Source organism: Branchiostoma lanceolatum, chromosome 6, assembly GCF_035083965.1.
Source record: "Branchiostoma lanceolatum isolate klBraLanc5 chromosome 6, klBraLanc5.hap2, whole genome shotgun sequence".
Classification (NCBI taxonomy): Eukaryota; Metazoa; Chordata; class Leptocardii; order Amphioxiformes; family Branchiostomatidae; genus Branchiostoma; species Branchiostoma lanceolatum.
The window spans coordinates 18,313,671-18,326,081 of NC_089727.1; the positions used below are offsets into that span (position 1 = coordinate 18,313,671).

The 12,411-nt window shown below is 37.5% G+C and overlaps 1 protein-coding gene across 1 annotated transcript in view; it reads right to left on the bottom strand.

The window, feature by feature from the left end:
* Positions 1 to 2,081: 2,081 nt before the first annotated feature.
* LOC136437465 (leucine--tRNA ligase, cytoplasmic-like) overlaps positions 2,082 to 12,411 on the bottom strand; it is a 48,879-nt gene continuing 38,549 nt past the window's right edge. The window contains exons 23-31 of the mRNA XM_066432087.1: positions 10,247 to 10,337; positions 8,212 to 8,352; positions 7,322 to 7,459; positions 6,466 to 6,579; positions 5,810 to 5,923; positions 4,995 to 5,099; positions 4,307 to 4,402; positions 3,414 to 3,546; positions 2,082 to 2,521 (exon numbers count right to left, since the gene is read on the bottom strand). Coding sequence (XP_066288184.1) covers positions 2,316 to 2,521; positions 3,414 to 3,546; positions 4,307 to 4,402; positions 4,995 to 5,099; positions 5,810 to 5,923; positions 6,466 to 6,579; positions 7,322 to 7,459; positions 8,212 to 8,352; positions 10,247 to 10,337 — 1,138 coding nt within the window. The 3' untranslated portion in view covers positions 2,082 to 2,315. The remainder of the gene's footprint in view (positions 2,522 to 3,413; positions 3,547 to 4,306; positions 4,403 to 4,994; positions 5,100 to 5,809; positions 5,924 to 6,465; positions 6,580 to 7,321; positions 7,460 to 8,211; positions 8,353 to 10,246; positions 10,338 to 12,411) is intronic.

A 12,411-nucleotide genomic window follows, 5' to 3' on the forward strand; every position in this document is an offset into this window, starting at 1 on the left:
TCCTTATAGCAGAGCCTTTATTACTCAAAACAGTTTTAACATATTGGCGGTATTGCGCCTTTACACCGGCAGGTATCGGCTCATTTGTACCGGATTTGCCGATTTTTAGCGCACCTTTTTATCCCTTTTTAGTTAACTTGTCGATGATTTTTGAAAAATTTTGGTGTAGTTATCCGGCATTGGTGACAATGAGCGGCGCAGATACAACTTTATGCGGAGTCACTAACAATGCAGTGAATGGGAACCGGTTTGGGGATTCGGTGCAATTAAATGGAATATGCGTTTATCCGGGGTGCAATTAAGTGGCTTCGTCTGTAGTATATTCCTAATGATGCAAAATATTATTGCAGTTAGAACATTGTTCTTAAATGTTACAAAAAGACAATCATTTTGTTTCCTTAAGAAGTCGCATAATTTCACATTTACAGCAAAATTGGGTCAGCATCACGTTGACACAACTGTGACTTTTTGTAAATAGTCGAGTCTTCGGGCGTGTTTAACTGAGAAAAAACAGTGACCACGGCTACTTTTCACCATGTAAACTCTGTTGTTAACCTTACCTTTCAATAGGTGGCACACTTTGTAACAACATTGAGCGCTCATCTTTCTTTCTTCTGGGTGCCATCTTTGTGTGTTACCAAACTAAGACTACTGGGTTCGTCTGCTAGTCGACCTTTGCCCTACTATTGGCGCCTCTTGGCGATTTTTATAAGAAATGCAGTTCATATTTTGGAGGGTCATTTCTGTTCTTTGTCTAGCCTCTCTACCAGGCTCCAGAGGTGGTTAGAAAGAGTAGAAATTGGCCAAATAGACAAATATGAAAGAAGAGTTGGTTTGCTATAGGGGTACAGTTTGGCATATTGGAGCCGACTCCCTTGGCATACTATTCACTCTCAGATTTAATTTGGCCAGCCAATTTCTACTATTTTTCCAGCCATCCGCGGAGCCTGGTAGAGGCTAGTCTTTGTCCTTCTATGCTTTGCACGAAGTGAGTGGTAGAACATTTATCATGTGATTTGTGAATTAATGGTTAAAAAATAAAACGGCACAAAAATAATCTACATGGTGATCTTTTAGTTTCACGCGCCTACTAGTACTGTAAATACTGTAAATTTGCTCATTTAATTTCCATATGGAATGGTATAGTGAAAATTACTATGTGTAGGACTGACTAGAAATTTGAGTTTTTTTATTCAAGTTTCAAGCCTCATTTAATGCTCTGGATGCCTTTAAATCACATGTGTAGCAACAAAAATTTCCATAATTCTTGCATTTGGCCATCATCATGATAGTATTTCATACATTTTGTCTGATCTAATGGGCACATGCAACTTTTTGCAACTAGCCCGGCTTGAAACCAAAGAAAGTGACAAAGTAAAGACTCCATGCCATTGTCAATGTCATAGTGTAATGTATAGCTCTTCAATTTTGCTCTGCTATAGTGTACCCCTTGGTCCACTATTTTTGGAGTTAGAACAGTGTTCTATAAAGCATTTTAACTGTGTGCTGTCTACAAAATGCATTCCAGTCAGTTAACAGTACATATATCACCATTGTTTTAGAATGAACACCATTGTGCAAAATATTTACTAATAGGTTAAGAATTACATTAAGCAGGGGTAAAGCTAGTGTTACATATCAGGAGAATGACTCGCGCTCAAAAAGTTAACAAGCTATAATGGACATTTTGGGTAGCGATGAAGACCAATATAAACTCCTTGATGAAGACAGTGTCCTCTAAATCTCTGCACAATTTTCAATCAATGCACAAATTTTTGCCTGTCACAGAGATTTTCAGACAAAAAATTATGCTTGATTCTCTGGCGTTTTCAAAATTTGGTGACCTTCTGGCTATCAATTCAGTTGAAGGTCATTTACGGTGTGACGCCAGCTTTAATACATTTCATGAAAGGCAAGCCAGAAATGAATGTCCTTGCTTGCACATACAGTTACTTACAACAACCCTCCCCATGTAACAGGGTTCATCTTCTATATAACACTTCTTCTTTCATTTTTGGTCATACCCATGGTGTTTTTCTTTAATCTTATAATCATGCCTTTTATGTTATTCAACCCCATAATGCTTTCAGGTCTGTATCATAGGACACAAGTTTTCCTGTTACAGTAGCTTAAACAACAATACATTTGTCAACAGAAGTTATCTAGTTTCAAAAACCACATTTATACCAACATTACAATCTTCTTCCATATAAATTCTATAAGATACGATGACATATCTTACTGTTGCTGCAAGTTAATGTTACGAAATTAGTCTATATCATATCGTGTTAAATGGATTTCTACTAGAAGTATTTTCATTGTACGAGGTAAACTAGAGTTCTCCCCACGTCGACAGATTTCCCGTTTTCGGAAACGGAGACGCTTTGGGTTTCCAGGTTCACGGTGAAGACAGCAGACTCGGGGATGGTAGTTTTCCCCTTCTCTGGTTGGTTGAAAGTAGGCATGGTTCTGGGTCCGACAAGGGGGTCATCGTAGCGCATCAGCTTGACTTGAGTAGTATCTGTGTTTGTAGAAATGTTACTGTGAGTACATTATTGTTACAATACTGTACACTAAGTCTACATAGTACACAATACAAATAAATGAAGTCATGGATGTCTTTATCTCAGAAATCAAAATGAAAAAAACTATTTTCGAATTGGTGATAATCATGTCAAACCCTAGCAACAATCAGCCTTTTTCTTTGTTTTGAATAACCGGTTGTCTGCCTTTAGAATGATGTAACACACCAGTTTTGAACATTAAGTACATCCAGATTGTATACAATCTAATACATAGCTTAGTCTTGTGCAAATTGTCTCTCCATAATCATGCGCTTTAGTTTTGTGCTAGTTAAAAAAATTCTAGGTATCTTAGTCTTGTATTTTATGTACGCCTTGATATTATATTTTAGTCATATTTTAGTCGTAAACATCTCAATGTGCTTTATGAAAGTTTGTATTGAACTTTGTGTATTGTTTAGTTCCCTGGGCTAACCCTTTGTAATAGCCTTCGGCTAGTTGGGTAGCCTTGGCTGTACTTTTTATTATAGCCAAATAGATAAATCAAATCAAATCCACTCACACCCGATTCTCTGTGATGTGCTTGAAAATTGCTACAAGTGATACTTATAAGAACCAGGGAGCCTTTCAAACACTGTCATAAAATGACAGAATATGTTATTAATATGTACAATACATGTATATAAAACTGTAATATTGTAAAAAAAAAAGGCACATGTCAATGGTTCCATAGAATCTCTAAATGCAAAATGGGCTAACATGTTAAATCTTTATCTAATTTATTCCCATATCAATTTGGCCTTTTCAGAGAATATCATCATGAAACAAAGTTTGTATGACATAAAGATGGGCCTTTACAGCCTTTCAAGTAGATCCACTACAGATGCTCACCTTTGATTCCCCTCTCTATGCGCATGATCCGTCCCACCACCTTGTCCGTGGTGTCACCCTGACGGACAGGCAGCGGCCAGCTGAAATGACCACAGGACGGCTGGGGGTTCACAAACATGACTTCTACCCCAGGCTGGAACAAGAGATGTACACATTTCAATCATGATGATTTCGAAATATGATCATGAAGGTAAAAATAAGTAAAGGGCCTATAACCTTTTGAGACCGCAGGCCTGTGGGCAGTGGGTTGTTAATCCACTGTGTTTAGGGCACGGTATTGAAAGGCAGAGCCCATTCCGCTCCTTCCAAAGTCAGAACTACCATTTTAAACCTTTGTGGAGTGAGGAAAGTCGTGTTAAGTGTCTTTCAAACTTATGACACAACGCCTAGCCAGGGATGCCAGGAATCAAGCTCATATAGCCAATCGACCACACCACAGGATAATTGTAATATGTAGTATTTACTAGAACACAGATGGAAACATCTATTGGAACATTCATGACATTCTGCATCCATGGCCAGGTCATAAGGTCTCGAAAAATTGCTTTGAGCCCTGTCCAATGTAACAGTCTGAGGACAGATTTTTGGGAAATAAATCATGCTCGACTTTCTGACGATTTTGAAATTCATTGACGTTCTGGCAACCAACAAACAGTGTACATGTGATCTAGGAGCAGTTCCTAAACATTCACATGTTTTATCTATCTAAGGCCACACCAATTTAATTTCTTGGTTGACAGATTTTCATTTTTAAAAAAATTTAGAAAAAAAACATGAAAACAGTGGGCTAGTTCATGAATTTTTTTTTTCAAAAAATTTTTTGTTTTGAAAATAAAAATCCGTTAACCAAGAAATTAAATTGGTGTGGCCTAAAGGAAAGACATATGACTGACCTCCACCCAGAGGTTGCTAAGAGGCTTGCCAGGACAGCACTCCTCCTTCACCTTATCCTCTGCCTCTGTGGAGAACTTCACCTCAATGTAGTCCAACTGTGCAGACAAGGGTACAAGACAAACATTCATTAACAGTTGAAAACAATTGTTGAAGACTTTTCTTGCAATCTGATGGTATGCTGAATACATTATGTAATCAATTTGAAAATTACCTAGTATCGTAGTATATAGTTACTAAGGTTAAGTGGTAGAACCCCAAAGAAGCTATATATTTGCTATAATACTAGAGGTATACTAGGTCTTATAGTCGACCAATATAATAGGTGAAATTTCAATTCTGGCTCTTCTGAAACAGCATTATTAACCTAGACCGGACTATACATTAATTTACTAAGAACTGGACAACAATATTCTTGTAGTGGCCAACCAACAAAAAGAAGACTAATAAGTCCAAATTCTAAGTCTAAGTCAAGAAATTATTCTAAATTATTCAATTAAAATAAATTTAAGTAGTCTTCTTTAATTTTTGAGGATTCTAAAGAAATTCAGCTTTTACTGAAGCTGTGACTTTAATGATGTACTACAATGTTCAATCTGAGGTGTTCAATCTTTCAATCCATTCGAAATTGCAATAATTGAAAATCTGACCTGCAATTTGAAAAGTTTAGTTGTTTACTTGAATACTGACCTCTAGTGTGTTGAGAAGGTACTTCATGTTCTCCTCTAGGACAGCCTTCTCGTCAAACGGCAGGGTCACGTCCATGGCTCTGGTTCCCTGCTTCTCTACATTGCTCTTTTAAAAGACAGAAATACACAAAGTGTTACAAAAGATACTAACATTTATTGGAGATTTCAACGCAATTTTCAGTACACTCCCTCAACCATGCATAATGTTTTTCTCTAGATTAAACTGGCCACAGCCGAAGCCATAAGAGAACTACAGAGGCACAAACTTTTTAAGATAGTCTCCCAAGACTGGACTGCCAAAGATGAAAGAAAGAAGAAATATTTAGCTAATGCACACAGTGACACGCACAATAGTTTGACAGCAAAATATCCCATCATTGTGCAGAGCTATGACTGAACATAAACAACTCTAGCGGGTGTCTAATGTACTGCAGCCATTTGTATGACACCTAATATGTAACTACATGCAATGTAAGTGTGTAACAGCTTACTACATACAATTTATCCATGTTAGGACTCTATAACTAGATAAAATTTGGAGATTTAATCTGGACATTTTAAGTGATGGCCTGATTAAGGATGTCACTCAAAACATCTGAAAGTGAATCTCAAAATTTTATCCAGTTGTAGAGTTTGAATTGCCTTTATATATTATTTACCTGGATGTCTAACCTTCATAAATATAACCTATGTTAGGGAGAAACCACTTCATTGTGGAGGGAACCGATTACAAATTGCTCACATTCCGTTGACCGTATTGTGACTCATTCTACAGACTGAGTGAAGTTCCAAATTATAACTGTACATTATACTAACCTTGACCATGGCAACGAACGGCATGACCTTCTTCTTCATGTACTTCTTCAACTCTTCCAACCCGCCGAGAGCCTTGGCAATGTCCTTGTTCTCAGGGAAGCTGTTCTTGTTTTCCTGCAAAATCATTGAAGAACATCCATGGGTTGCAACTTACATATTTACACTGTAGCTAAAGAAATTAATTCATAATAATTGAAGTTGTGCTTAAAGGCACTCTATAGCATTTTATGAGACTTAAAAACTGGAAATTTTCTAGTTGGTGTAATCTTTATGAAATTGACAATTAATGCCACTGTTTACCACATTTGCGTTCGGGTTCATATTTAGATGTGCGCAAAAACGGCACAAAAATAATCTACATGGTGATCTTTTAGTTTCACGCGCCTACTGTAAATACTGTAGATACCATAGCCCCGCCCTCTTCCGTCACAACGCAGAAATGCAAAATTAAAACATAAAAATGCAAATATTCGACAGACATGCAGTCACTCTCTCATTAGTCGAAACGCTGATTGTGATGGACAGTCAGGATCAGTCTGTTAGGGCTTGGATTTTCTACCAGTTCTCACCACACAACGACATCTTATCTTTGCTCATTTAATTTCGATATTATGATATAAATCTTTGCATGACTGAACTTTGAACTGTGACCTGACCTCATACATCTTCCTGAGGGTCATGAGGGTCAGGTGCTGCCAGGTGGGGAAGGTCTTGGCGACCCAGATGGTCATGTGAGTGGGTCGCTGGGCTGGCGGCTGGCTGGCTCCCTTCTGTTGATGAGAGGAGCAAAATATGTCAAATCTTAAGTGTCGAACCATGATGACAGTTGCACTTGACAAACCACTTTTAGGCCACACCAATTTAATTTCTTGGTTAACGGATTTAAAAAAAAAACATTTTTAGAAAAAATAAAAATCATGAAAACACCATCCTTCTGTTTTCATGAATTTAAAAAAAAAAAAAATTTTTTTTTTTGGAAAATAAAAATCCGTTAACCAAGAAATTTAATTGGTATGGCCTTGGTTTATGATAAATTGTATACATGTGTATCAAGCATTGTTTACTTAACATGTGAACATCTGAAAGTATGAAAATCTATTACATGTACTAGTATATTACATGAGTTTTTAAATCGTCATTCTAGTAATATCATATTGCATTTCAAAGTTGAATAGAATTACCTGTTCACATGTTTCCTAATAAAAAAAGTAATATATCTTGATCACAAATGACAAAAATAAATTACACTTGTACCATACAAAGAGGAAGGCATTTTTTTCAATGGGCATTTCAAAGTTTAATATAAAGGGCATAATATTTTCCAGTGTTTTTTGAAAGTTTAACAGGTGTGTATATAACTATACAAGTTGGAACCGTAGTATACGCTTCAACTCACTGAGTATGACCATGTAACTTTAATGTATGCATGGAACGTAGTTGTTTTATTCATTTTCACTTTCTTCCAAAAAAGATTAATCCTCCTTAAAATACGCCACTTGACATTGTACGCACCTTGCCCTTTGGTTCAGCGAAGTTTTTGAGACGGAGGCGGAAGTCGTGTGCCACGTCCATGAGGTAGTCCAGCGCCTCGTTCATGACCTCGTCGACAGGACCTGCCTGGGGCCAGGACGCCTGCATGATGGACTCCTTCTGCAGGAAATTAAAATAAAATGAAAAAAAAGGTTTAAAAAGGATAGTTCAAGAATTGTAGGGTTCCAGCCATAGAAAAAAAGTGACTTTCACAGTGATCTCGATTCAGCTTAGCTCACTGAAGAGCTTATCTTCCACTGATTGTGACAGAGAAGACAGACATTGTACATTGTACCTCCCGTTAATCTGCAACCCTTTCCAATAGCATGCATGTCGGACAAGCAAGAACAGTCGGGATTTGAACTCCTGAACTCTGGATCTGAAAAATTGTACTTAGATAAAAGGTCTCAATGTCCAGATCTTAAAACAATTTTGTATGCTTTTTGAACAAATTAGTTAGTAGTATTTGCTTCATACTTTTGAACAGTAAGTTGTCGATGAACCACCGTTGGCCTTCAACGCCTTTAGACTCTATCAATTTTTAAACGTCTGCAATCATAAATATTGTGGGTTGAGATGTAAGGAGCAGTAAAAAAAATACAAATCAATTCAAAAAGACTAATAAAAATTATTGACACTTTCTATCAAAAACCATCAAATTGTGGAACAAACTAAACTTTAAGATTTCTTAAATAACTATTCATTCATTTTTCTATTAGAAAGTTTCTTTAATTTGGTAAAAAAAATTATTTTGTAAAAAAATTATTTTTCAAAAAATTATTTTTGCCAAAAATTATTTTTCAAAAAATTATTTTTCAAAAATTGTAAAATTTTTATCTATTCTATTTCTTACCACCCTGTTATGGCCTTACCTTTCCCAGTAACCCCCAGATGTGTTCACATAGGTGCGGACAGACGGGAGCTAGCACCAGGGTCTGCACCTCGATGAACCTGAACACCAGCTCACGGTGCATCCCTTCTGTCGCTATCTCCTTATACTTACTCAGGGTAGCCTGGGGGAAAATAAAGTCAGTGTCAACAATTCAGTCAATGGAAAGATTTCTAATTAATGATCAATATGGCCACATTAATCTAATTTCTTGGTTAACAGATTTTTTTTTGAAATTTTAGCAAAAAAAAAAATCATGAAAACAGAAGGCTGGGGTGAAAACTTGCACCTGACCCTGTTCACTCCCTGAAACTGTGTGCACCAAAGTACAAACTTTCCTCTGAGATTCTGTTTTCTTGTTGATTTTCCAATCTAGCATTTTTTCGAAAATTCCGTAAACCAAGAAATTAAATTGGTGTGGCCTTATTGATTGCAACAAAAAGTACAGTGACTTTCGCAAACAAACTACAAAATAAAATCTTTAACAAATCTTACATATGAGCTACTTGTATGCATTGTGTTCTCATATACCCTGATTGACTTCAAATTTCAAAGAAAATTTTAATTTGCAATGTCCAGCACCCATAAGAATTTAGCCTGGGTACTACTTCCGTTATTACCACTGGCTTAATTGTTTCACTTGCTAACCTTGATAGCAAATGAAACGATTGAGCCAGTGGTTATTACAGAGTACAGAGGACGGTACCCACAGGCTATATTATGCATAGAAGGCTAAGCAATGAACAATTGCATGCAGTCACTGCATGTTAGAAAAGTTACACACACACTATCGAACGACACTCAGTTCCTTTATTCCATATTATGTATGTCAAGTAGAGACTGCAATTTGGCAGAACTGTTGATTTTGCCAGAGTAAAGATAGTGATCGAAGTTGGAGTCTTAGGATCTCTGCTATCAATAGTACAATCGGCAATTTTGCAAGACAGTACAGATCCCTTGAATGGCCTCTAGCCCACACGGCAGGGATTAAGAACCCCCATTTCAGCACCAAGGACGTCGCCCGCGGACGTAGCCCCACTTTACTTCGGCCTTTTAATGCGGCCTTGTACTATACCTAAAGAGAGTCAGAGCATCGGAACTTCGATTCATGTCATCACTCTAGATCAATGTATTGACTTAGGACTTATAGATAGGAGACCACCCTACCACATTCCTACAGTATCATCTGTCGATAGAACTGGGTACCTATTGAATAAACAAATTTTAGGTACAGGTACACAGGTTTAGATACAGGTCTGGACCTGAACCTGTACCTGAAGTACTAATGTTCAAAAAATGGTAGTTTTTCAATAAGGACAAAAGCATGTTTGAACTGGTAACAACATAATATTTTATTGTGCTAGGTATAATTTTTAGGAAAACACAGATTAAAATTTGACTCCGGCCTTGAAAAAGGGGTTTTATGTGCTGGAGTATAGTATAGATGTGGCTTTAGTGCACTGCCACTGTAATTTCATAGTAATTTCATCTGTCAAAGTGACCATCCCCTGAGTCAGGCTTGACCTGATTAGTACAGTGTACCGATACACACTATCTGTCGATCGGGATCACTACAAGCACAGTGGCGGAGATCCTGCCAGATTGCAATGTCTACCATAACATACAACTAAATGTCTTTGGTTATACCTGCCTCAGGCCACACCAATTAATTTTCTTGGTTAACGGAATAAAAAAAAATTGGAAAAAAATGCTAGATTGGAAAAAAAGCATGAAAACAGAATCTCAGAGGAATGTTTTTACTTTGGTGCACACAGTTTCAGGGAGTGAACAGGGTCAGGTGCAAGTTTTCACCCCAGCATTCTGTTTTCATGATTTTTTGTTGCTAAAATTAGAAATAAAAATCTGTTAACCAAGAAATTAAATTGGTGTGGCCTTATTGGCAACTACATGAAATACAATGTGTAGCATCTTTTAAGGCTTAAACATAGAACTTCTGAACTTTCTTCTATTGCAATAATAATTATAGTTCATATACTTAGCTAAATGAAAAGACATACCTGGAACTCATAGAAGCCAGTTTTGACAGCCTCCTTGAACATCATCCTGTCATATCTGGTCGCAGTCTCGAGGATTCCTTTGTTCATTGAACTGAAAAGAAACGAGGAAAGCGGACCATTTAAATATGACTCAGAATATGTTCACACCTTCTGGTTTCATAACTCAAAGTTAAATATTTTTAGAGTTTTTGAGAATTCTTTAATGCCATAGCCCCACTAGAAGCCTTAGTATTGCACAATAATATTATAGTCGATGTTCGGTAACTCTCAAGCTAGCTGGGTGTCCCGAAATGAGGTCATTATCCTCGACAGGCAGACCAGTTGTCTATATATGGACTTTACCATCATGGTACTACATGTACATTGTACTTTCAGGAAGGAGGTGAAAGCCTATGAATGCTGCAGTACCTGGAAATTCTGCTAGGGGGCTCAAAATTGCCACATTTTTCAGACCTCAATAACTACCCACATACCAAAATTCACACAAATTCATCAAAAGGATCTTGAGTTATGGGTGCCAACACTCATAAACAACTAAAAACAATACCCCTGTAGGAGGTGAGGTAATGAAAAATAAAAAAAAAATTATCAAGTTGAACTAAATGGTTAATATATGTCTTGATAATAATATCTGTGCTACCACAAACAGCACTGAAAACATAACCCTCTGTCAAAGGTAACTACAGTTTTAAGGTGTAACATTTAGCAATTATTTCTTTGGACAAAACCAGCATCTTTATTTGATATGTGGTTTAATCTTGAACCATCCTGCCAGTATATGTACAGTAACACATATAACAGGTCTTTAGTGCCAACATTGTAACAAGTGTAATACATTAGGCCTGTAGGATACCAACATACCTTTCTGTAACATTGATATATATTGTGAATAAATCTGTTTAAAAAAAACAAAACATTTAGCATGCTGTCTATATGTAGCTACGGATCTGTGTAAGTTTACAAGCACATGCCATTTTACTGGTGGTTTGTTTCTAGTTTGGAAAAAAGTCGGTGTTGTAAAAGGTTCACTTGAGTCCACAGATTGAAATACAATGATCAGGCCTTGAAATCCTTTCCATATGCAAAACTAACTCTGAAAATGAGTCTGACAGGACCGGAGGCTGGCAAGTTATGTATGATTAAATTCAACTAATATCGGACATATTCATATTTATTCAAAACAGCTGCGGGTAGTTGAAAGAAGCCATATACACGTCCCCAACATTCATATCATGTACAAGATGGCGCAAATATGGGGACAAATTGAATGTGATCAAAATAAATCTTACAACCAGTCAACAACACATGCATCAGTGACCAAGATGGCGGAACATAAGGCAGTGCTTTACTTGTTCCTCTTCGTTTCAAGTCTTTTGCTGCATGTGTCGGCTACAAAGCTACATGCAAATGAAGCACTTCGGTGCCCGGATAGCTGTCGGTCCATAATCACGGGGTTCGGATGGTCAGCTACAAGGCAAGTCATCTGCCGCTGTCCAGACACAAATTGGGAGGGGTCCGCCTGCAGCTGGGTTGGATACAGAGGAGCGTACAGCTTCCCCGTATGTCTTGACGCCATACCAACCGACTTCACCAAAGCCACCCAATCAATCTTCATCAAGAATCTCCGTTCTTCTGTGATTCCAGAGCGGTCTTTTCCAAACAGCCCGCAAGTTCTCGTCCTTCACATCTACGCCTCAAACGTTTCCACGGTGCAGCCGGGGGCTTTCCGAGGCCTCCCATTGGTGCACACCCTCAGCCTCTCTGACAACCGCATCTCCAGCCTTGGTACGTTCAAATTCGTTATTTCTCGACTCACTTTTAGACTTGCATGTGTAACATCATTTATTATGTAGTGATGAAATATTGTGCTTCATCTGATGTAACTAACGATGTAACTTATCAATGATGTAAAAATGAGGGCTAAATAACAAAATTGCTTCTCTTGGTGCATTTTTATGTTTCATGTATTTCGCAAGTAGAAATTTAGATTCTTCACGGGAATTTAACTTTGCGGTAGAGAGAAAATGGAGTGTTCGCGGTGGTTTTAAGTTCGCGTTTGAAACAATAGTGGCGCTACAGTCACATAATGGAAACACTTTTCCCGGCGATTTTAAGCTAGCGGTAAAGAGTTCACCACGAAAACCGCAAACATAAAACCATTGTAA